The following is a 26501-nucleotide window of genomic DNA, read 5'->3' on the forward strand; positions in this document are numbered from 1 at the left end:
GGGGAAAGAGCGGGTCAGTGGGATCAGTGAGGGGACTGATACAGAGCAGAGGGGAAAGAGCAGGTCAGTGGGATCAGTGTGGGGACTGATACAGGGCAAAGGGGAAAGAGCGGGCCAGTGGGATCAAAATGGGGACTGATTCAAGGCTGTGAGGCAGTGGGATCAGTGTGGGGACTGATACAGAGTGGAGGGGAAAGAGCAGGTCAGTGGGATCAGTGTGGGGACTGATACAGAGCAGAGGGGAAAGAGTGGGTCAGTGGGATCAGTGTGGGGACTGATACAGGGCAGAGGGGAAAGAGTGGGTCAGTGGGAACAGTGAGGGGACTGATACAGGGCAGAGGGGAAAGAGCAGGTCAGTGGGATCTGTGTGGGGACTGATACAGAGCAGAGGGCAAAGAGCGGGTTATTGGTATCAGTGTGGGGACTGATACGGGGCAGAGGGGAAAGTGTGGGTCAGTGGGATCTGTGTGGGGACTGATACAGGGCAGAGGGGAGAGAGCGGGACATTGGGATTAGTGTGGGGACTGATATAGGGCAGAGGGGAAAGAACGGGTCAGTGGAATCAGAATGGGTACTGATATAGGGCAGAGGGGAAAGACCAGGTCAGTGGGATCAGTGTGGGGACTGATACAGGGCAGAGGGGAAAGAGCGGGTCAGTGGTATCAGAATGGGTACTGATATAGGGCAGAGGGGAAAGAGCGGGACATTGGGATTAGTGTGGGGACTGATACAGGGCAGAGGGGAAAGAACGGGTCAGTGGTATCTGTGTGGGGACTGATACAGGGCAGAGGGGAAAGAGTGGGTCAGTGGGATCTGTGTGGGGACTGATACAGGGCAGAGGGGAGAGAGCGGGACATTGGGATTAGTGTGGGGACTGACACAGGGCTGTGGGAGAGAGTGGGGCTGTGGGATTAGTTAGTAAATGGGGAACGGAAAGGACTGCAGATTATGGAACCTGGGAAGAAAGGCAACATGGAAACAGATGGGAGGGGTGGGGATTGGGAAGATGTGTGAGGGTCTGGAAACTGAGTAAGAGAAGGCTGGTAAGGGAGAAGGAAAGAAGTGTGTTTATGAAAGACTGGTCCTGGGTAGTTTCTAGAAAAGAATTGAGAGGGTGTGAGTTCCCTGCAATGAGGGAATGTGAAGTTCCTGTGGCTGCACGGAGGCCTACCCAGGAGTGGCCGCAGATGGTCTGGTTATGTTTCACCTCTCCCTCACAGTGGGGAAGGCAGAGGTCAGGCAGCAGTGAGGGAGCTGGGAGAGGAATGGGTCACTGTGGCTGGGAGCTCCAGACTGTCCCTGCAGACAGAACATAGGTGAGACTTTGCACCCTCCTCTTTCTCCTCCCTTCTCCCACCCTCTCCACCACATAGCTACCATCTCGCACTGTTCCCTCCCCTCTCCTCCACCAGCCCCTCTCCCTGCTTCATCCCTTTCTAGCCATCATCCTCTCACTTCCAATGTCCCCTCCCTCTCTACTCATCCTTGCCTCCCCTCTGCCTTCCTCTCTCTGCCCTCTCTCCACCTTTTTTCCTCTCTCCATCTCTACGTCTGCCTGCATCCCATCCCACATCTGCCACCTTACCCCCTGACCTCCTCTTCCCCCCTCCCGACACCTGCCCTGCTCTCCCCCTGATACCAGCACGATTGATGTAAAGACTGAGCTTGGATTTTCTCAGGCTAGGACTGCGTGGGGCACATTATTGTTGCAGCCTCACACACCCTTACTGTCTCCTTCTGCCCCTTCCCCAGCTGTCAGTTTCAAAGACCTGAAGGTTCTCCCTCCACACATGCTACCTGACTTGCTGAGTATTCCCAGCATTTTCTACATCAACCCTAGTTTTCAGGGATGCCTCTCTTCACTAGCCCTTTTCAGACTGACTAACCTGTAAGTTGGCAGTTAAAGAAGCCATTTTTGCCAGACATCCCCTGGGAGTGGGGGAGGGGGCACCTATCTTCCACCAGTGATGTCTGATTATGATCTTGTATTTAAACAAAATTAATCATGCCTAATTATAACATAATTAAACATTATGTACAGCCCAGTATGAGCCCTTCAGCCCCCGTTGTTGTGCCGACCTAATATAAACCTTTATAAATTAATAAAGGACTATGGGAAAGTCACAGAGAGAGAAAGAGAGAGAGAGAGAGAGAGAGCGCGCATGATGGTGGACCTGCCCTCCCAGAATCCTGTGCGGCAGTTTCTCTGCACTCACTATATCTTTTTCTCTCTCTCTTTGAGACTTTCCCATGGTCTTATAAATTGTTCACTTATTATGTTTTATTGCCGCTACCACTTTCCCACGGTCTTTTATAAATTTTAAAAGGTTTATATAGGTCGGCACAACAACGGGGGTTGAAGGGCTCATTCTGTGCTGTACATAAAGCTTAATTATGTTATAATTGGGTATGATTAATTTTGTTTAAATACAAGATATTAATAGATTGATCAGGATTTAGTCATTGAATAGAGCTTATACCTTTTTAATCTTTTGTTTCCTTCACGTTCCTGCACACACGCAGAAAGTCATCAACATGTCACTACTTTGTTCCTGGATAGTGTATGTCCCTTTCACATTGGGCTAATTGGCACGCAGATGTCAGATGACCCCCAGGGATGATACACCCTACCTAGGCGGTCCATCACCGGCGTGATTTGACGCCTGTGAGCCAATTCGCGAGCGTTCACACTGGCCTGTTAACCGGTATATTGGCCGTTAATTACTAGGATAAGGCGCCAGTGTGAAAGGGGCTACTGTAACATGAGCTCTCCTGCTCTCTCTGTATTGGCTTTGAATTCCTCAGACTCTAGTTCTCCCACTGCTCTGTCCCTCTGGGCCTCAGCTCAGTGCTGCATGGCTTTTATTTCTGCTTAAGTCCCATTCCCTTCTTCCTTTTGGATCTCCAACCAGTCTGACCTGTGTGACCCCCAACCCACTCCATCCTCAAACGTGTAAAATAGAGCTTCTGATGAGACCAGGTTTGCATTGTTTGACAGACTGGTGAGTTTGGAAGTGTTCAGTGTGAAGATGTCGGTTGGTCAAGGTCCACTTTGAGTTCAAGGAAATAGGTGCTACGTTCTGAAATCATTATGGGAATTAAATCTTTGAGTTCCTGGGAGAGGATTAGATTGAGAAGTGTCAGTGGGACGGAATGGTTGACATTTGGGTGGGAATCCTTTTTGTCCCACTGATCCTGTTTGACCAGCTGAGTTCCACTGGCAGATTGATTTTTACTCCATATATCAGAATCAGGTTTATTGTCATTGAAATTTGTTTATTTTGTGGCAGCAGAAGGTGCAAAATTACCAAAGATTACAATTCCATAAATGCAAAATTTTAAAAAATAAGTCAGTAGTACAAAGGTGAGGTGGTGTCTGTGGTTCATTGTCCGTTCAGAAATCTGATGGCAAAGGGGAAGAAGCTGTCCTTGTGACATTGGCTATTCGTCTTCAGGCTTCCTGATGGAAGCAGTGAAGTGAGGGCATATCCTGGGTGGTGGGAGTCCTTGAGGATAGAGCTACCTTCTTAAGACACTGCCTCATGTAGATGCCCTCAGTGGAGTAAGGTGTGGTGCCCATGATATCACAGGCCGAGTTAATGACCCTCTGAAGCCTGTTTCTGTCCTGTGCATTGGCACCTCTGTGCCAGACTCTATTTCAGCAAAAGCCGTCTCCTTTTTGAGTTGTGCAAGCTCATTCATGGATTGACTGAACCAAGAATGCCCTCATCAAACCAACGCTGCAGAGGGTGGGATCTGTGCAAACAATGAGAAGCTGGAGGGACTCAGTGGGTCAGGCAACGACCACAGGGAGGGATGGTCAGTCAACGTTCCGGGTCACAGACTAGGTCAGGACGATGAGGAGGAGGAGTTTATGGACCAAAATTCTAACTTTCTGCAGCCCAAACAGTTACTTCCAAGTTCAAGTTTATTTTCATCAATATGGAGGCACCTTCCTGACTAATGGGGAGGTGTAAAGAAAGAACAATAATTAGTGAACTAATTGAGTTAAATTCTGAGACAATAAGAATTAAAGATAGATCATAAATATTCACAATAATCCTCGTGCAAAAAAGGTGACTTGCAAGCAATGCACATGGTCCTTTTGTGCTGGGGGAACAGTCCATGATCAGTGTAGCAAGGGGAGCTTCAACAGCCTGTTAGCAGTAGCCTGTTGGAAAGAAACTGTTCTTGAACCTGGAGGTACTGGTCTTCAGCCTGAAGGGAACAGGACCCTTTATGACGTCAGCTTCCTTCCTGAGGTTTGTTACCTTCTGCACCTTTCTGTGATCTTGGGCACTTGAATTGGCAAAACAGGCGGTGATGGGGAGCTGGAAACATGTGCGAAGGGGAAGGGCTTCACTGTTCATAGTTCAAGGCATTTTGAATGGTGGACAGAGGGAGTGGGCCAAATCACCTCTTTCTCTGCGGTGGGTCTGAAGTGACCTTGTTCTTTTTGGTGGACTTTAGCCAGGCCTTTGACAAGGTCCCACATGGTACGTTTGTGTGGAAGGTTCAATCACATGGGATCCAAGGTGAGCTGGCCCATTGCATTCCAAATTTGCTTACTGGAAAGTGGTAGCGGATAGTAGTGGTAGGTTCTTTTCCTGATTGGAGGCCTGTGACCAGGGGTGTCCAACCAGGATTGGTGCTGGGTCCATGTCTTTTGTCATCTATGTTGGCAAATGAGATGGGAGTGGTCAGGAAATTTACAGGTGACCTCAAAACTAGAAGCTATCTGTCCATCAACATTCCTCAGTGACCTACCATTTACTACACATGTTCAACCCCTGTTTGACTTCCCAAGATGCATCAACTCCATTGAACCCTAGAACAACCTTCCTCGCTGTACGCAACACCACCAACAATCATCATCTGCTAACTAATCGTGGTGCATCGGGCATTACGGATTGTAGTCATAGAGCAAGGCAGCACAGAAGAGACTCTTCAGCCCATCTAATCCCTGCTGACCAAGTTGCCTTTCTGGCTAGTCCCACTTGCCTTCATTTGGTCCATATCCTTCTTAGTTTTCCAATCTGTAAATCTGTCCAAATGCTTTTTGAATATTGTAATTCCACAGGCAGCTCATTCCAAATACAGACCCCGTCTGTGTGGAAAACATTGCCCCTCAGGTTTCTCTTAAATCTCTCCCCTCTCTCTTTCAACCTACCCCCTCTAGTTCTGGAATCACCCCCTCTAGTTCTGGAATCGCCTACACTGTGAGCATTTACTTTATCCGTACCCCTCATGTGGGGGGTACCCCCTCCATAAATCTTCGTCCGCGAAGCCAAGCCAAAGAAAACCCCTCATGTAAGATCACCCCTCAGCCTCCGATACTCCATGAAATACAGACCCCTATAACTCCACCCCTCCAGTCATGGCATCATCCTGGCGAATCACCTCCACACCCCTTCCACTTATTGATGTCCTTCCTGTAGCTGGATGACTGGAACTACACACAGTTCTCCGAGGGTGGTCTCACCAATGCCAGGTACAGCTGCCAAACACCTTCTTCCCTATCATGTTCACCTGAGTGTCCACTGCCACGGAAATATGCAGCTGAACCCCTTGGTCTCTCTGTCCTGCCAAGTGGTGACAGTTCAGTCACTTCCTCATTCCCTGAGAGGAGATCCAGTGTTGTACCCACTTTGGTCGGTCCCTCAGTCTGTGGAGTGAAGAAGCTCTCTTGGGCACGCTTTAAAAATTTCCACACCATCCGAGAACTCTGCACAATGGGTCACAGAAACAGGCCCTTCAGCCCACCATCAATGTGGTTTATTGTCATGTACATAGAACACAGCACAATGTACACCTTCTCCATAATCAATCTAATCCTTCCCTCCTAACACTATTTTTCTTCCATCCATCTACCTGTTCAAGAGTTTTTCACATGTCCCTATTGTACCAGCTTCTACCACCACCCCTACCATGCATTCCAGGCACCCACTACTCTCATCTTCCCTATACTTTCCTCCCCTCACCTTAAACAGATGCCCTCTGATACTGTCCATTGTTGTGGAGGTAAAAATTGCTGTCCAGCTATCTATACCTCTCACTATCTTCCATAATAATGACTGACACCTACTGACTGCAAGAGGGATGGATGGGGCAGAATTTGTCAGGTGTGTACAAAGATTTCTGACACAGTTTGTGGACCAGCCGATGAGAGGAGAGGCCAGACTGGGGAATGAACTTGGTCAGGGGGTGGACCTCTCCAAACTATTGGAGAGGGTTCTGAAGGATAGGATCTATGAGCATTTGAAGAAGTTCAGACTACTCAAGGATAGTCAACATGGCTTTGAGTTTTTGAGGAGGTAACAAAAGATATTGATGAAGGTCGGGTGGTAGATATGGGCTACATGGATTTTAAAAGCAAGGCATTTGACAGGTCCCCCACAAGAGCCTTATCCAGAAAGTCATGAGGCACCAGATCAGTGGAATAAAAAATTGGCTTGTAGGAAGAAAACAGAGAGTAGTAGTGGAAGGAAAGTATCTGTCTGGAGGTCGGAGTGGAGTGCCACAGGGGTCTGTTCTGGGACCCCTGCTCTTTCTGATTTTTATGAATGACCTGGATGAAGAGGCGGACGGAGAGGTCAGAAAGTTTGCAGATGACATGAAGGTTGGAGGAGTTGTGGATGGAGTTGAAGGTTGTTGAAGGTTACACAGGAAGCAGACTTGGGCAGGAAAGTGGCGGATGGAGTTCAATCCAGATAAGTGTGAGGTGATGCATTTTGGACCAGAAGGCTGAGTCCACGGTTAATGGTCAGTTACTTCAGAGTGTGGATGAACAGAGGGACCTTGGGGTCCAATCCATACATCCCTCAAGGTCACCGCACAGGTTGATAGGATAGTTAAGAAGGCCTATGGGATACTGGGATTCATTAATGGGAGATTGAATTCAGGAATAGAGAGGTCACGTTACAACTCTATAAATCTCTGGTGAGACCACATGGAGTATTATGTTCAGTTCTGGTCACCTCATTACAGGAAGGATGTGGAAGCTGTGGAGAGGGTGCAGAGATTTATCAGGATGTTGCCTGGATTGGGAAACAAGTCTTATGAGGCAAGGTTAACAGAGCTGGGACTTTTCTCTTTGGAGCGTAGAAGGATGAGAGGAGACTTGATAGAGGTCTACAAGATACTGAGAGGCAGAGATAGGGTGGATGGCCAGCGCCTGTTTCCCAGGGCAGGATCAGCAAACACCAGAGGACGTGTACAAAATGAAGGGAGGGAAGTTTAGGGGAGACATCAGGGGTAAGAGAGTTGTGGAGGCCTGGAATGTATTGCCAGGGATAGTGGTGAAGCTGAAACATTGGGGCATTTAAGAGACTCTTATACAGATATATGGATGAAAGAAAAATAGAGGGTTATGGGGTAGGGAGGGTTTAGTACTTTTTTTAAGGAAGGGATATCTGGGTCAGCACAACGTCGAGGGGCAAAGGGCCTGTACTGTGCTTTATTGTTCTGTGTTCTATATCTCTATTAACTCCAATCTCATCCTTTGCTGCTCCAAAGGGAAAAGTCCTGGTTTTTGTCAACTTCGTTTCTCAAAACACATTCTCCAATCCAGACAACATCCTAGTAAATTACCTCCCCCCACTCCACAGCTTCCACATCCTTCCTGTATTGAGGTGACCAGAAATGAATAAGTGTGGTCTCACCAGAGTTTTATAAGCTGCAACATGACCTCTCAACTCTTGAATTCAATTCACCTATGAATGAAAGCCAGCATCCCAAGCTTTACAATGACACGGACAGATAAGGAAAATGGGTAGAAAAATGGCAAATGAAAAAAAAATGTTGGAAACTCTATGGTCATGCACTTTGGTAGAAGAAATAAATGGGAAGACTATTTTTTAAATGGAGGAAATTGAAAATGTACAGATGCAAAGGGTAAACTACAGGTTGAGTCAGTGGTGAAGAAGGGAAATGCAATGCTGGCGTTCATTTCAAGAGGAATAGAAGATAAGAGCTTTATCAGGCCCTGGCGAGACGTCACTTGGAGGATTCTGAGCAGTTTTGGGCTCCTCGTTTAAGAAAGAATGTGCTGACATGGGAGAGGAATCAGAGGAGGTTCACGAGGATGATTCTGGGAATGAAAGGGTTATCACATGAGGAGCGTTTGACAGCTCATTGGGATTAAGGAGAATGAAGGGGGATCTCATTGAAACATTTTGAATGTTGAAAGGCGTGGACAGAGTAGATGTAGAAAGGTTGTTCCCCATGGTGGGAGAGTCTAGGACAAGAGGACACAACTTCAGGATTGAAGGGCGTCCACTTAGAACAGAGATACGGAGGAATTTCTTCAGCCAGAGGGGGGTGAATCTGTGGAATTCGTTACCACTGGTGGTTGTGGAGGCCAGGTCATTGGGTGTATTTAAGGCAGAGATTGATTTGCCAGGGCATCGAAGGTTATGGGGAGAAGTCCGGGCGGTGGGGCAGAGTGGGAAAATGAATTAGCTCATGATTAAATGGAGGGTCACACTCGATGGGCTGAATGGCCTATTTCTGTCCCTATGTCTTATGATCTTATAAGCCTTCTAACCACCCAATTAACCCGCATGGCAATATTGAGGAATCTATGGACTTGGACCCTAAGATCCCTCTGCTCCTCCACACTGTTAACAATCCTGCCAGTAAGCACGTATCCTGCCTTCAAGTTTGACTTTTCAAAGTGCATCAACAGTCTTTTCCGGATTGAACACGATCTGCTACATCTCTGCCCAACTCTGCATCCTGTCTATGTCCAATCGTAGCCTACAACAATCCTCTACATATCCACAACGTCTCCTTCCTTCATAACATGTGCAAACTTATTGGCACAACCCATCCCTTCCTTGTCCGTCTTTTATAAAGATCAGAAAGAGCAGGGATCCCAGGCCTACGGAACTCCACTAGTCACTGGACTCCAGGCAGAACGCAGATACTTCAAAATCATTACTTGCTGTATAGCATACGCCAACCACAATGAGCCAAGGCAGTAAAGAGAGAGATCAATTTTGGTTAGTTGGTCACGTGGGTGAAACTGGGCAACGGGCTCTTGGGCCGGATAGGCCTGCCACTATACTGCACCAGTAAATTAAATAATTTGAAATTGGACCTCGTGGAGGATCTCCATCACTCGGTCATGATCTCGTTCACTGCTCCCTTTGGGCAGCAGGTTCAGAAGCCTGGTGCAGCGCCTCCAGATTTATGGCCAGTGTGCATCCAACAGCTATTGGGTTCATTTTTAAAAAAAAATTTTTATTTTTTATTATTCACACTATGAACCATATTAACCAAAATACACACAAACATTTCCCTCTTGAATATACACAGTGTCACTTTCTCCCTTTTCCCCCCCTTCCCTCCGTCCCTCACCCCCCCTCCCCACCCACTCAACGTTCAACATCTACAATATACAATAAACCCATTAAACAATGTCATCACACAATGAAAATAAACAAGAAAATTGTGTCCTCTACTTTTACAGACTGGGTCAGTTCATTTCGTCTTCTTCTCATTCTGTCATTTTAGGGGGTGAGCTATTAGGTTCTTGAAGCCCCCCGTTCTATCCTGTTCTAAATATAATCCACTCTGGGACCCCCAACAGATCTGTCTGTACCTTTTTCTTACACTAGCTGCAGCTGTGAAGATCGTTTATCTATCCTTCCTCACTGCAGCCGAACAGGTTCTTTCCAGTCAGAATCTTGGTGCGTATGTCCATTGGGATGAAGGGCCTGTTTCATTTAATAGGACATCAATTCGGAGTTACGCCATTGACCCTGTCCTGACCTCAGAAGGTTGTCGGGAATTCTGGATGTGACGCTACTTTCTCTCCGCAGGTCACCGGTTCGAGGATGTTCCGGGGGTGCGACGGCACTTGGTCAGGAGGAGTGCCAAGGCCACAGTCGTGCATGTGGGCAAGGATCAGGCTGAGCCACACCCCAAGGCCAAGAAAACCAATCGGCAGCCACATGAGGTGAGGTCCCACTTTCATTACCTTCCCTTGTTATTCAGCTGTCTCGTTGCTTGTTGCTTGACCTTAGGTGTCAGGCTTTTCTCTCCGTGGTCAGCATTCATGTGTACCTGTGATGGTCAGGGTCAGACTGCTGCACCTCCACAGGCTCCACCTCTCTGACCCTTGATTGGTTGAGAGCAGAGAAGGGGTGGAGCTCCATCTGATCATGCCTCACTTAACCAGAGTGTTTGAAGAGTGCTCGGCAAACTCTCAACAGACCACACAGCAAAACTTGAGCATTGCTGCTGCCCTGCACTGATTCTGACCAGCCAAGGAGGTTACGATGAAGTATTACATGGTAAGTAAACTGGAGAGGAGTGAGTTGCTGGTGATCAGAGTCCACTCTCCTCCTGGAGAGGGAGAGCGTGCTGCAGGCAGCCTCAGCACGGTCTTGACCTTCCTGCTTATATGGCGACAGCCCTGTCAGGGAGGTGGATGGACCTGGCGAGAGATCAATCTGGGCTCTGCTTTCTGGGTGGACTGTGGAGACACAGTCCCCACCTGGTTGAGAGTGGGGAGGGGGGTTTTGTGTTCTAACCTTAGGTGTTGAGGCTTTTTATTTATTCATCCAAGGGCTGTGGATGTCACAAGCTGATGTTGCCCTTCCCGTACTGCTCCAAAGGAGGTGGTAAAAAATAAAACTCACTGCAGGGTCTAGGAGTCACCCAGGAGGCTTCAGAGAGGCTGTGGAAGAGGTTCACTGGGATGTTGCCTGGTTTAGAGGGGAAAAGTATGGGGAGAGGTTGTAGAAACGTAGGTCGTTTCCTCTGGAACATCAGAAGCTGATGGGAGACCTTGATAGAGGTGTATAAAATCACAAGAAGCAGCGATAGTGTGGACAGTCAGAATGTTTTTCCTGGGTGGAAATGGGTTGGGGAGGAGGAGATGAGTGCAGTGTTTTTTTTTACACGGAGTGGTAGATGCCTGGAATGAGCTGCTAGGGGAGGGAAATGATAGCAAAGTCGTATCAAACAGTACAGCACAGGAACAGGTTGTTCAGCCCACCAAGCCTGTGCTGAACACGATGCCAGTGGAAAGCAATCCCACCTGTCTGCACAAGGTGGGTATCCTCCCACTCCCCCCCATTCCCTGCCCACTCGTGTGTGTGCCGACACCACTACCCCCGACAGCCCGCTCCAGCCACTATAAAATCCTTGCTTCGTAGATCTCCTTTACATTTCCCCCTCTCACCTTAAACCTCTGGGCTCTGGTATTTGACATTTCTAGCCTGGGAGAAAGACTCTGACTACCTCAGAGGCATTTAGACAGACACAGAACATGCAGAGAAGAAGGGTATTGTCCATGTGCAGGCAGATGGGATTCATTTAATTTGGTATCCAGGTCAGCACAGATATGGTGGGCCAAAGGGCATTTCTGCGTTGTCCAACAGGAAGGACAGCAAATCTCTTCTCAGTGAACCCAATGGGTTTTTGCAACATTCCTAGTTTTTTTTTTGTCATGGCTATGTAAACAAGCTATTATAATTACAGATTTATTTAATTAGTTGAATTTAGGTATATTCCAGTTGCCTTAATGAGATTCCAACTCATCCTGGAGAGAATGTTCTGGAACACTGGCTACTGGTCTGGTAACTTAACACTGCACAATGGTTATCTGGCCCATCTGGGGGAACTGTAATATCTTGTGGATACCCAGTGGTCTGTCCTCCAGCTAGGAAACTGGGGACAGGAGTGGCATTGTGTTGGTGAAGAGTTGATGGATGGGCTACTGCAGTTAGTGACGGGGTGTCAACTTGTACAGTTCGGTGGGAGGGCTGGGTCATACAGACCCTTCGGCCCGACTAAGTTTCCCATCTAGCTCGTCCCATTTCCCTGCATTTGGCCAAATTAACCCTCACAGCCTTTCCTATCCGTGTACGAATCCAAGTGGGTTTTAAATGGCATTATTGCACCCACCTTTGCACCTTCCTCTGGCAATGGGTTCCTAAACCCACCCATCAGACCATACGATAAAGGAACAGAAGTTGACCATTCAGCCCATCGAGTCTTCCCCATCACTTAATCATGAGCTGAACCCTTTCCCCACTTAGCCCCACTGCCCTGCCTCCTCCCAATAACCTTTGATGCCCTGGCTAATCAAGAGCCTGTCAATCTCTGCCTTAAATACACCGAATGACCTGGGTTTTACAACCATTTCCAGGTTCATGGACATTTCATGCTGTTATCAGACTCTCACTGTTCAAAGATGATGCCCTTGCACTGATGAATTTTTCTCACAGGTCACACGATGTACTTACCTCCCGACCTTGCACTCGATGTAACACAACTCCCAGCACTGTTTATTGTGGCTGTAGCTGCTAAGAGTTGACTTGCTTGATTAGCACACAAAACAAAGCTTTTAACTGTATCCTGGTATACATGACAATAAACAATGACATTTTATTAGTGTGCCACCAACTTTCCACCCAGACTGTTGATGTAAATGATAAAGCACCGATCCCTGAGGCTCACCACTGGCCACAGGCCTCCAGTCTGAAAAGCAACCCTCTGACCACCCCCTGTCTCCCACCATGAAGCTAACGTTGCATCTGGTTGACTGGCTCACTCTAGATCTCATGTAATCTAACCTTGTGGACCAGTCAAAGGCCTCACTAAACTACCCATACAATGTCTCCATCCATCTCTGTGGTCACTTCCTCAAAAAGATCTCTGTAATTTGTGAGAGCCGTTTTCCCACACACAACGCCATGCTGACTCTCTCAAATCACTGGGTGTCGTTACAAATGCATGTAGATCCTATCCCTCAAAAGCCTTTCCAATAAGTTACCAAGGGGTGGTTTGGTTGGCGTAGCAGTTCACGGAACGCTATTACAGCGCCAACAACACCATTCAAATCCGGCACTCTGTCGGGAGTTTGTACGTTCTCCCTGAGTCTGCGTGGGTTTCCTCCTGGTCTTCTGGTTTCCTGCCACCCTTCAAAAACATACAGGGGTTAATTGGAGTATTTGGGTGGCACAGGCCTCTGAGACGTAAGGGCATGTTACCGTGTGGTATGTCTACATTAAATTAAACCAGTGGTGTTAGAGTCTCTCCCGTAGTTCCCTGCCTTGTCCTTGTTAGGGCTTCTCGCACAGTCACCAGGTGTAATGGGCTGCCTCTGTCATCTGTTCAGGTGTTTGTTGAACTGAACGAGTTAACGATGGACAAGAACCATGAGATGCAGTGGAAGGAGACGGCCAGGTGGATCAAGTTTGAGGAGGATGTGGAAGAGGAAACGGATCGCTGGGGAAAGCCACATGTGGCTTCTCTCAGCTTTCGAAGCTTGTTGGAGCTCAGGAAGACACTGGCACACGGTAACTCTCAGTTCAACGACTGTGAAAGACTGAAGCATCGCGCTTTCTGTACACCAGCCCACTTTGCTTAGAATGTTGAATATCACAACGTGTTTAGGTAGTCGTCAAATTATAAAGATGGGTTCTTCAGCCTATCTCCCGATGGCGACAATCATGCCTCTCTACATTAACTCCACGTACCTCTATACCCTGCTCATTCGAATTCCACGTTCAGTAATGTCACAAGCATGTCACTGGGGCGGAAAGACTTGACTTAAAGTGAGGGGGAAAGAGGATCCTTGTTTTTACACAGAGGGTGCTGGGTGTGAGCTGCCAGAGGAAACTTCGAAGCAGGTACAATGACAAGTTCAAATTTATTTAACATCCAACTGCACAAGTACGACTCGACAAAACAACGTTCTCCACTCCTCATTGCAACACTTTGCAAACACATATGCAGACATAACACACACACACACAAATGATACCAATATTAAAATAAAAAAAATATTATTGTTGAATAAATAGTTGAGACATGGAGGGTGAGTATGAACAGTTCATCCAATGTTTAAAAGAACATAGAGCATTACAGCTAATGAAACAGACAGGCCCTTCAGCCCTCGGTGTGGTGCCAGCCTATATATATATCTACCAAAAAAACACTAAACCCTCCCTTCCTCGTAACCCTCTATTTTTCTTCTATCCGTGTGTCTATCTAAGAGTCTCTTAAATGTTCCTATTGTTCCAGCCTCCACCACCACCCCCGGCAAGACATTCCAGGCCCCCGCCACTCTCTGTGTAAAAAAAACTTAACCCTGACATCTCCCCGAAACTTCCCTCCCTTCACTTTGTACACACACCCTCTGGTGTTTGTTACTGCCGTCCCTTGAAAAAAGATGACTGTCCTAATTATCCTTGCTTAAACAAGTAGATTCTAGAGCATAGAACACGACTGCAGAGTCCAGGCCCTTCAGCCCTCAATGCTGTGCTGAATCATATGTTCCTTCCAAATAAAAAGAAAACCTCCCGAACCCATAGCACTCTGTTTTTCTTTCATCCATGTGCCTTAGAGTCTCTTAAATTCCCCTAATGTTCCAGCCACCACCACCATCCCCTGCAAGGCATTCCAGGCTCCCACAACACTCTGTGTGAAAAAAAAACTTCCCCCGAAGAGATTTAGGCAGGGTCATGGAAAGGGAAGGTACAGAGGATATGGCCCAAATGCAGGCAAATTGGACTAGTTCAGCTGGCTTCAACAGGCTGGATCAAAGGGCCTGTTTCCTTGTTGTAATCATATCAATCCTGTTGTGTGAGGACCAGATTGAGCGCCACTCTCCAGGTGCGGCCAAACTAATCTTTAATGATAATGTACCAATGCACCGAAATTCTGACTTGCTGCAGTCAGCAGGTATTTCATGATAAAAACTACAACAGCACACATTAAGGTACAAATAGATAATAATTTTGTACATAAAACATGATGTCAACCCTCCTGTGCTTCGTGCTTCGTCTGGTGATGGAGGAGGGTTCCTGTTAGTGGCTCGTTAAAGGGAATGTAGAAAGAAGCTTGCCAGTAATGGTGATCTGACCTCACTGCCTAAGCACCAGCTTCCTGGAATTGGATAAGCTCAAGACGGATGGCTTTGCAGGGCCTTGGGGTTTAGGGGTTGTGCACTGAGGGGGTTGCTCCACCTGCAGATAGCAGGAAAAGGATGTCTCAAATGACCACCCACTCTATGATGTAGGAAAGCTCCCTTAGAAACTTGGGTTCTTAGGCAATGTGTTGATTCAACACTCTGGGGTGATCTCAGACCTGGTCTTTGAGCCATTGCTGGTCTCTATACATGTTCCTCAATGTCCTCTCCTGTTGGGTTCAATGCTAAGAAGTTTGGTCAATTGGCAAGGCCAGTTGATGCCATTGAGCAGGAGTTGGTGTTCCCGTGCTTGTTCTGCTCAGAGAGGTCATGGGTTTGCAACAGGCTTTCGGAGTCACCTGGATGGGTGGTGATCACTGTGGCTACTGTGCTGGTGGAGGAGGGAGGGAGTGGTTTGGAAGGTGGATGTGAAAAATCCAGCAGGGCTGCTCTGTCTAGCATTATGTTGAATTTCCTGAGACAAAGTTGAGGTGGTTAGTAACAGGGTGCTGGGTTAGGAGGGGTTAAAGCGTGGCAGTTTGTGGATGGTCTGTAGGTCCCAATGCCGCGATGTGGGACAGGCCAAGTGTGTGGGAACTGCGCACGGAATATAAGATGGAAAATGTGAAGTCATCCTTACCTGCAGAAAAATAATAGGAGAATATTTCATAAAGATTGCAAACTGTTGGTGTCCTTGTACACGGATCATTGACGATTAACATACAGGCACAACAGGCAAAGAGAAAACTCAGCAGGTCAGACAGTCACAGGGTTATACAGCATGGATATAGGCCATGGGACCCAACCTATTCATTACAACCAAGTTGCCTATTTGAACCTGCATTTGGCTCCTATCCATGTACCTGTCTCTCCCTTTTCCTGAGCACTGATGCCACATACCTACCACATATGTGAAGACGTTACCCCCCTCAGCACCCCCTGACATTGCCCATACCCTCCACTTATAGCTCGGCTCCCCTGATCTGTAAATTTTCACCATTGTTCCCTTTGAAGTTGTAAGCCTCCATAAGATCAACCCCTTGGCTTCCAACACTCCGGAGGAAAGGTCCTGGTCTCTCCAGCCTCACCACTCCACCCCTCCCAGATTGGACTTGCCACACCTTCCACTCACCTAAATGTAACTCATTTGCCATTCCTCGGCCCACTGACTCAAGATCTTAGACCATAGAACATTTCAGAACCGTACAGGCCCTTCAGTCACGATGTTGTGCCAATCGATACAAACCTACTCAACAAACTAAACTTCCCTATCTCACACCCACAAACCTCTATTTTTCCTGCATCCGTGTGCCTGACTAAGAATCTTTTAAATGTGCTCAATTGTATCAGCCTCCAGCACCATCCCTGGCAATGCATCCAGGCCCCCACCACTCTGTGTAAACAAAACTTACCTCTGTGACATCTCCCCTAAAGTTTCCTCCCCTCACCTTGTACGGATGTCCTCTGCTGCTTGATACTAGCACCCCAGGTAACAGGTGCTGGCTGGCCATTGTATCTGTATCTCTCATAATCTTATTGACTTCTATTGTCACCTCACGTCCTTCTACGCTCCAAAGAGAAAATCCCCAGCTTTCTCCAGCTTGCCTCATTAGACACATTCTCCAATCCAGGCCACATCTTAGTCAGTTTCCTCTGCACCCCCTCCATAGCTTCCACACCCTTTCTGTAATGAGGTGACCAGAACTGAACACAATATTCCAAGTGTGTTCTCACCAGAGATTTATAGAGCTGAAACATTACCTCATGACTCCTGAACTCAATCCCCTAACTAATGAAGGCCAGCATCCCATAAGCCTTTTCTAACTACCCTGTCAACCTGTGTGGCATCCTTGAGTAAACTGTGGATTTGGACCCCAAGGTTCCTCTGCTCTTCAATATTAGGAATCTTACCATTAACCACCGCCTCACACTTAATCAGGTTAAACCTCAGCTGCCACTTTTCTACCCAACTCTGCATCCTGTCTATATCCTCTTGTAACTTTCAACACTATTCACACCCCTATGTTGTATATAACCATATAACCATTTACAGCACAGAACAGGCCAGTTCGGCCCTACTAGTCCATACCGTAACACAACCCCACCCTCCTAGTCCCACTGACCAGCACCCGGTCCATACCCCTCTATTCCCCTCCTATCCATGTAACGATCCAGTCTTTCCTTAAATGTAACCAATGATCCCGCCTCGACCACGTCTGCCGGAAGCTCATTCCACATCCCCACCACCCTCTGCGTAAAGAAATTTCCCCTCATGTTCCCCTTATGATTTTCCCCCTTCAATCTTAAACCATGTCCTCTAGTTTGAATCACCCCCTTTCTTAATTGAAAAAGCCTATCCACATTTACTCTGTCTGTCCCTTTTAAAATCTTAAACACCTCGATCAAGTCCCCTCTCAATCTTCTACGCTCCAGAGAAAAAAGCCCCAGTCTGCACAACCTTTCCCTGTAACTCAGACCCTGAAATCCTGTCAACATTCTCGTGAACCTTCTCTGCACTCTCTCTATTTTGTTTATATCTTTCCTATAATTTGGTGACCAAAACTGTACACAGTACTCCAAATTTGGCCTCACCAATGCCTTGTACAATTTCATCATAACCTCCCTACTCTTGAATTCAATACTCCGATTTATGAAGGCCAACATTCCAAATGCCTTCTTCACCACACCATCTACCTGAGTATCAGCCTTGAGGGTACTATTTACCACAACTCCTAAATCCCTTTGTTGCTCTGCACTCCTCAATTGTCTACCATTTAATGTATATGACCTAAACTTCAAGAACCTTTCTTGTTGCCCATGATACTGGCAATTTTCACATAATCCGCAATATATTGGAATGAAGCAGAACCGATTTTAATCAGGGTGACAGCGTTTTGGTTTCTGTTGCAAGAGGAGAGCACGAGAACACTCCATAAGCCCCTCCACCATCTGTCTTCTCTTTCACACTCCATCTTGTTCTACCTTATCTTTTCTCCTCTCTCTCTCTCTCTGACACTTGTCAGTCACCTACTCCCACTCCATCTTTCACCTTTCCCATCTATCTGTCATCCTTCTCCCCTCTCTGGTTCACCAATCCCTACTGGCCACTGACTCATTTCCCACCCCCCATGCTCCTGCTCTCAACACCATCACTCTTGATGAAGGGTTTTGACCTGAAATGTCGGCCCTTCCTTCTCCCTCCATGGTCGCTGCTCGACTCACTGAGTTCCTCCAGCACATTGGTTCATGCTCCTATTGTCAAAAGTCCCGGTTAGGCTGCATCTGGAATCTCCCGCAGGTTTACATCTCCATGTGAAAGGAAGGAGTGAAGATTTGTTCGTTTGGTTCCTGGTATGGTGGGTTTGTCATGAGGTTGTATTGTCTGGGATCTCAGTGAAATGTTCAAAAGGGCTTGCCAGGGTGATGCAGGGTTACAGTTGGTTCCTGGTATGGTGGGTTTGTCATGTGGTTGTATTGTCTGGAATCTCAGTGAAATGACCAAAAGGGCTTGCCAGGGTGGTGCAGGGTTACGGTCGTTCCTAACTGCTCCAGATCCAGAAGTCTCACTCTAGAATTAGGGGGCCAGCCATTCAGGTTGGTGATAGAAGAAATTTCTTTCTCATCATGGGAGTGTGGGTGCCGTGGGAGCAGAGTCGCTGAGTATCTATGATACTTCAATATCTGAATGGAAAAAGACAGCAGATGAGCAGTGTATAACCATATAATATAACAATATAACCATATACACCACAGAACAGGCCAGTTTGGCCCTACTAGTCCACTAGTCCATGCCGGAACAAATCCCCACCCTCCTAGTCCCACTGACCAGCACCTGGTCCATACCCCTCCAATCCTCTCCCCTCCATGTAATTATCCAGTCTTTCCTTAAATGTAAATAACGTCCTTGATTCAACCACCTCTGCCGTAAGCTTATTCCACATCCCAACCACCCTTTGCGTGAAGAAATTTCCCCTCATGTTCCCCTTATAATTTTCCCCCTGCGATCTCAAACCATGGCCTCTGGTTTAAATATCCCCTACTCTTAATTAAAAAAGCCTATCCCGTTGACTCTCTCTGTCCCTTTTAAAATCTTGAACACCTCCATCAAATCCCCCTCAATCTTCTACATTCCAGAGAAAAAAGCTCCAGGCTGCTCAACCTTTCTCTGTAACTCAAACCCTGAAATCCTGTCAACATTCTCGTGAACCTTCTCTGCACTCTCACTATTTTGTTTATATCCTTCCTATAATTTGGTGACCAAAACTGTACACAGTACTCCAAATTTGGCCTCACCAATGCCTTGTACAATTTCATCATAACCTCCCTACTCTTGAATTCAATACTCCGATTTATGAAGGCCAACATTCCAAATGCCTTCTTCACCACACCATCTACCTGAGTATCACCCTTGAGGGTACTATTTACCATAACTCCTAAATCCCTTTGTTGCTCTGCACTCCTCAATTGTCTACCATTTAATGTATATGACCTATTTAGATTTGCCTTTCCAAAATGCAACACTTCACACTTATCTGTATTAAATTCCATCAGCCATTTCCCAGCCCACTCCTCTAGCTTTCCTATATCTCTTTTTAAGCTATGGAAATCTTCCTCACTGTCCACAATACCACCAATATGGAGGCATCTAGGTGTTGTGCACAAATTGCAGGCCTGGGTCAGACCATCTTCATTGACAAAAGGGTTAGAGTCTGAAAATTGGACACTGTGGCTACATTTGTACCCAAGTTGGTCATTATCTTCACTGGCTGATCCCCCATCAGCCCCCAGGTCTTTCCCACCTAGAAACATAGAAGATAGGAGCAGGAGTAGGTTATTCGACCCTTCGAGCCTGCTCCGCCATTCAACGAGATCATGGCTGATCTTAAAGTTCAGTACCCCGTCCCCACCTTCTCTCCGTAACCTTTAATACCATTATACTGAAGAAATAGATCTAATTCCCTCTTAAATAGATTTAATGAACCTGCCTCCACTGCCCTCTGTGGCAATGAATTCCACAGATTCACCACCCTCTGGGTCAAGAAATTCCTCCTCATCTCGGTCCTAAATGGTTTGCCTATTATCCACAAACCATGGCCCCGGGTTCTGGATTTTCCCATCCTTGGAAACATCCCATCTTCATCCATTCTGTCCAGTCCTGCCAGAATTTTATAGGTCTCTATGAGATCCCCTCTCAATCTTCTAAACTCCAGCGAGTACAATCCCAATTTGCGCAATCTTTCCTCCTAAGTCATTCCTGCCATTCCAGGTATCAGCCTGGTGAATCGCCTCTGCACTCCCTCCATTGCAAGAACATCCTTCCTTAGATAAGGTGACCAAAACTGCACACAATACTCCAGGTGGGGTCTCACCAAGGCCCTGTACAGCTGCAGTAAGGTATCCTTGTTCCTAGACTCAAACCCTCTTGATATGAAGGCCAACATACCATTTGCCTTTTTAACCGCCTGCTCTACCTGCACGCTCGCCTTCAGAGACTGATGTACAAGTACCCCTAGGTCTCTCTGCACTTCCCCATCTCTTAATCTATTGCCATTCAAATAGTAATCTGCCCTCCGGTTTGTATTACCAAAGTGGATAACCTCACATTTATCCACATTGTAGTGCATTTGCCATGGATCTGCCCAGTCCCTCAATTTATCCAAATCACACCGGAGCTTCCTGACCCCCCTCTTCCGTGCACACAACCCCTCCTAGCTTAGTGTCATCTGCAAATTTGGAGATATTACATACAATCCCCTCATCCAGATCATTAATGTAAATTGTGAACAGCTGGGGTCCCAGTACAGATCCCTGTGGCACCCCACTGGTCACCGCCTGCCACTCAGAAAACGAGCCATTTATCCCAACTCTCTGTCTTCTACCTGCCAGCCAGTTCTCAATCCACATCAATACTTTGCCCCCAATCCCATGAGCCTTGATTTTGGAAGCCAGTCGTTTATGCGGGACCTTATCGAAGGCCTTTTGGAAGTCCAGGTGCACCACATCCACTGGCTCTCCCCCATCTATTTTACCTGTCACCATCTCAAAGAATTCCAATAGATTTGTCAAGCACAATTTTTGTAAATCCATGTTGACTCCGTCCGATCCCTTCTCTGCTAGTCATATGCTCCTCTATTCTTTTCTTTCTTTGGCTTGGCTTCGCGGACGAAGATTTATGGAGGGGGTAAAAAGTCCACGTCAGCTGCAGGCTCGTTTGTGGCTGACCAGTCCGATGCGGGACAGGCAGACACGATTGCAGCGGTTGCAAGGGAAAATTGGTTGGTTGGGGTTGGGTGTTGGGTTTTTCCTCCTTTGCCTTTTGTCAGTGAGGTGGGCTCTGCGGTCTTCTTCAAAGGAGGCTGCTGCCCGCCAAACTGTGAGGCGCCAAGATGCACGGTTTGAGGCGTTATCAGCCCACTGGCGGTGGTCAATGTGGCAGGCACCAAGAGATTTCTTTAGGCAGTCCTTGTACCTTTTCTTTGGTGCACCTCTGTCACGGTGGCCAGTGGAGAGCTCGCCATATAATACGATCTTGGGAAGGCGATGGTCCTCCATTCTGGAGACGTGACCCATCCAGCGCAGCTGGATCTTCAGCAGGATCTTCATCCTTAATAATGGATTCCATCATTTTGCCCACTACTGATGTAAGGCTCACCGACCTATAATTCCCCGCTTTTTCTCTACCCCCCTTTTTAAATAGTGGGGTAACATTAGCTACCCTCCAATGCATGGGTACTGATCCTGAGTCTATCTAGTTCTGGAAAATAATTCTTAAAGCATCTGCTATCTGAATGTCCACTTCCTTGAGTACCCTAGGATGTAGATTATCAGGCCCTTGGGATTTATCTGCCTTCAATCCCATCAATTTCCCCTAGACCATGTGCTTAGAGATACTTATTTCTTTCAGTTCCTCCCTTGCATTAGTCTCTGTTTCCCAACATCCTTGGGAGGTTATTTGTATCCTCTCTTGTAAAAACAGAACTAAAGTAAGGATTTAATTGGTCTGCCATTTCCTTATTCCCCATTATATATTCCCCTGATTCCGACTGCAAAGGACCTACTCTGGATTTCACCAATCTTTTCCTCTTGACATATTTATAAAAGCTTTTGCAGTCGGTTTTTATATTTGCCGCAAGCTTACTTTCGTAATTTATTTTTGCTCTCTTGATTAATCCCTTTGTCCTCCTTTGGTGCATCTTGAACTGCTCCCAGTCTTCGGTTGCGGTACTTTTTTTGGCCAATTGATATGCTCTCTCTTTGGACCCAATGCTGTCTCTAATTTCCCTTGTTATCCACGGTTGAGTCACCTTTTTTGGTTTATTTTTATGCCAAACCGGTATAAATGATTTTTGCAATTTCTCCATTAGATCTGTGAATGCTTTCCATTGTCTATCCACAGTCAACTCCCCCATAAACACCACCCAATCAATCTTACTCAACTCCCGTCTCATACCATCATAATTCCCTTTATTTAAATTCAGGACCTTAGTCTCGGTTTTAATTTCTTCACTCTCCATGTCGAGTGAGAATTCGATCATATTGTGATCGCTCCTACCCAAAGGGCCTCGCACAACAAGATTGTTGATTAGCCCCTTATCATTGCATAATACCCAATCTAAAATGGCCTGCTCCCGAGTTGGTTCCTCGACATATTGGTCTAGATAACCGTCCCGTAAACATTCAAGGAATTCCTCCTCCTCAGTATTTTTACCAATTTGACTAGTCCAATCTATATGCAAATTAAAGTCTCCCATGATGACGGCTGTTCCCTTATTGCACGCTTTTCTAATTTCTCTTTTTAGGCCTTCCCTCACCTCTAGACTACTATTTGGAGGCCTATATACCACCCCAACTAACATTTTCCGCCCCTTGCTATTCCTCAGTTCTACCCATATAGATTCCGCATCTTCTGAGTTAATATCCTTCCTGTCAATCGTGTCGGTCCCTTCTCTCACCTGCTGTACCTGTGACCCACCCTTCGCTGACTGATGTATCATCACCCCCAGGTCTTCCCCACCTGCTGCACCTGTGTCCCACCCTTCACTGACTGATGCCCTGTCACCCCCAGGTCTTCCCCACCAGCTGTACCTTCACTGACTGATGTACTGTGACCCCTAGGTCTCGTTGAGGTTCCTTTTTTTTTAACCTTGATGTAGGGCTCAAGCCCGAAACATTAGTTATGAATTTTTATCTACCAACCCCTACTACCAGTCTCAGCAAGGCCCACCACTCTTTGTTAAAATTAAACATACCTCTGTGGGGTGGCACGGTTAGTGTAGCGGCTAGCGTGATGCCTGTACATTGTCAAATTCGGCACTCTGTGGCAATGAATTCCACAGATTCACCACCCTCTGGGTCAAGAAATTCCTCCTCATCTCAGTCCTAAATGGTTTGCCAATTATCCGGAGTTGATTCAAATCCAGTTCCCTAACTCAGTCTCTGTGGAGCTGCAGCTGGGTGCACCCTTTGCAGGTGTGGTCATAAGGGACACTTGTGCCATCCCAGATTTACAAAACCCTGCAGAAGAAGCATACCCCTGTCCTGAAGAAGACGAGGGGCTTGCGGCTGGTGCCAGAAAATGGTCTGAGGTTGAAAGTTGTGATCTAGTCATAGTTGGAGGGACCGAATGGCCTCCAAGTCCCATGTTTATATTCCTTTGAAGCCCAGCTAGTGATGAGGTGCAGTGTGGGTGTCCATCAATGAGGAGGAGCTGGATTAACAATGGTGGGGTCTGCTGATGGGTTGTGCTGGGAAGCAGAGTGTGTGCTCAGGTGTTTGGATGTTTTACCGTTAGTTGTACTGTTAACCATATAACAATTACAGCACAGAAACAGGCCAGTTCGCCCTTCTAATCCATGCCGAATAATTTCTCCCACCTAGTCCCATTGCCTCGCACCCAGCTCATAACCCTCCAAACTTCTCTCGTCCATATACCTATTCAACTTTTCCTTAAATATTAAAATCGAACCTGCATCTACCACTTTGGCCGGAAGCTCATTTCACACTCCCACCACCCTCTGAGTGAAGAAATTCCCCCTCATGTTTCCCCTAACCTTCTTCCCCTTCAATCTCAATCCATGTCCTCTTGTTTGAATCTCCCCCCCTCTGAGTGGAAAAAGCCTGTCCACATTGACTCTATCTGTCCCCCTCATAATGTTAATACCTCTATCAAATCACCTCTCAATCTTCTGCACTCTAGGGGATAAAGTCCCAGCCTTTCCCTGTAACTCAAACTCTGAAACCCAGGCCATATTTTCGTAATCTTCTCTCCACTCTCTCTATTCTGTTTATGTCCTTCCTATAATTCGGTCACCAAAACTCCTCACAATATTCCAAATTTGGCCTTACCAATGCCCTATACAACTTCAACATGACATCCCAACTCCTGTACCCAATACTCTGATCCACTTTCAGGGAATTATGTACCAGAATTCCTACATCCCTTTGTTCTACTGCACTCCTCAACTGTCTCCCATTTAACATGTATGAGCTTTGCTGATTGGTCCGACCAAATGTAGAACCTCACATTTATCAATATTAATCTCCATCCGCCATCTTCCAGCCCACTCTTCTAACTGGCCTTTATCCCACTGCAGGCCTTTATAACCTTCTTCAATGTCCACAACACCACCAATCTTGGTATCATCTGCATGCTTACTAATCCAATTTACCATCCTATCGTCTAGATCATTATATAACAAACAACAATGGACCCAGTACCGATCCCTGAGGCAAATCCACTAGTCACTGGCGTCCAATTTGACAATTTTCTACCCCAACTCTCTGGCATCTCCCAACCAACGATTGTTGAATCCATTTCACGACTTCAACCTTAATACCTAATTATTGAACCTCACTATCTTCTGCAGAACCTTGTCAAAGGCCTTACTAAAGTCCATATAGACAACATCCACAGCCTTCCCTTTGTCAACTTTCTTTGTAACCTCCTCGAAAAACTCTATAAGTTTTATTAGACATGATCTACCACATACAAAACCATGTTGACTCCTCCTAATCAATCCCTGCCTTTCCAAATAATTGTATGCACCATCTCTAAGAACACTCTCTATTAATTTACCCACCTCCAACATCAGACTCACGGGGAACAGTGGAACAACATGATCTAACCTCCACTCCTCCGGCACCTCCCCCGTGGCCAGTGACATTTTAAATATTTCTGTCGGAGCCCCCACTATTTGTTCACTAACCTCCATCAGGGTTCTAAGGAATATCTTGTCAGGACCCGGAGATTTATCCACCTTGATTCTCTAAAGCAGCCAGTACAACCTCCTTATTAATCTGTTTTTTACCCATGACCTCACTACCAGATTTCCCCACTTCACCTGGCTTAATATTCCTTTCCTTGGTGAACACTGAAGAAAAGAAATCATTTAAAATTTCCCCCATCTCTTCTGACTCTTCGCAGAGCCGACCCCTCTGATCCACAAGAGGCCCAATTTTATCCCTCACCATTCTTTTACTTTTAATGTACCCGTAGAAACCCTTTGGATTTATTTTTACCTTTCCTGCCAAAGCAGCCTCATCTCTCCTTTTAGCCTTTCTCGTTTCCTTGGCATTTTTTTTACACTCCTTCTATTCCTCAAGCACTTCATCTGTTCCCTGCTGTTTATCCCTGTTCTTCACATCCCTCTTCCTCCAAACCAAGGGTTGAAAACCAAGGCTCCCGATATTTTCTAACCTTTCCTTTAATCCTCACAGGGACACACCAACTCTGTACTCCAATCCACTCCCTCTAAATCCTTCCACATCTCCTCAAAATTGCTTTGTTCCAATCAAGAATCTCAACCTTAGGCCCAGCCCGATCCTTCTCTATAATTAACATAAAACTAATAGTATTATGATACTGGACCCAAAGTGTTCCCCTCTGCCACCTGACCAATCTCGCTCCCTAATAGGAGATCCAATATGGCCCCCTCTCTAGTCGGTTCTTCAACGTATTGATTCAGAAAACCTTCCTGAACACATCGGACAAACTCCAACCCATCCAGCCCTTTTACAGTATGGGCGTCCCAGTCAATGTGTGGAAGTTAAAATCTCCTACAATCACCACCTACACATATATGCTGTCTCCTTACAAATTTGCTCCTCTAATTCCCTCGGCCCATCAGGGGGTCTGTAATACACCCCCATTGGTGTTTTCATGCCTTTCCCATTCCTCACTTCCACCCAAATTTCCTCACTGGACGAGCCCTCCGATCCATCCTGTCACAGCCCCGCTGTAATGTTTTCTCTAACAAGCAATGCGACTTCCCCCTGTTCTATTAAGATTGTCTGAGAAGACAGTGCCTGCCCTGCAGTCCTTGCGTTGCCGGTCTGCTCCCAGTTTTAATCACTCCACTTTGGTGCTGCTCCTTCAGGTGCCTGCCTTGCTTGTCGACCTGTGAATCACCGTGGGGCTTTCCCCACCATCAGACCTGTGAGGTAAACGCAAGGTGTGATGTGATAAATTCAGGCTGAGGGATGTGCCAGGGGTGCTTGTCTCCTCGTGTACTGGCTGCGGCTAACTCTTCAACGCAGGAAGCCATCACAGCTGCGGGGGGCTTTGATGCCCAGCATC

At 46.7% G+C, this 26501-nt stretch overlaps 1 protein-coding gene across 15 annotated transcripts in view; it reads left to right on the plus strand.

Moving 5' to 3' along the window:
* The window catches only part of LOC138755891 (anion exchange protein 2-like), a 356627-nt gene that overhangs the window by 279116 nt on the left and 51010 nt on the right, over window positions 1–26501 (plus strand). For 14 of the 15 annotated variants that reach the window (XR_011352609.1, XM_069922672.1, XM_069922674.1 and 11 more), the window contains 2 exons: window positions 9825–9961; window positions 13133–13313. Coding sequence is in view for 14 of the 15 variants with exons in the window: in XM_069922672.1 (XP_069778773.1) it covers window positions 9825–9961; window positions 13133–13313 (318 nt within the window). In the remaining variant the exon portion in view is untranslated. Of the gene's footprint in view, window positions 1–9824; window positions 9962–10191; window positions 10299–13132; window positions 13314–26501 lie in introns of those variants that run through there. The other variant, XM_069922681.1, reaches the window with a different exon arrangement.

Source organism: Narcine bancroftii, chromosome 2 (genome assembly GCF_036971445.1).
Source record: "Narcine bancroftii isolate sNarBan1 chromosome 2, sNarBan1.hap1, whole genome shotgun sequence".
NCBI lineage: Eukaryota > Metazoa > Chordata > Chondrichthyes > Torpediniformes > Narcinidae > Narcine > Narcine bancroftii.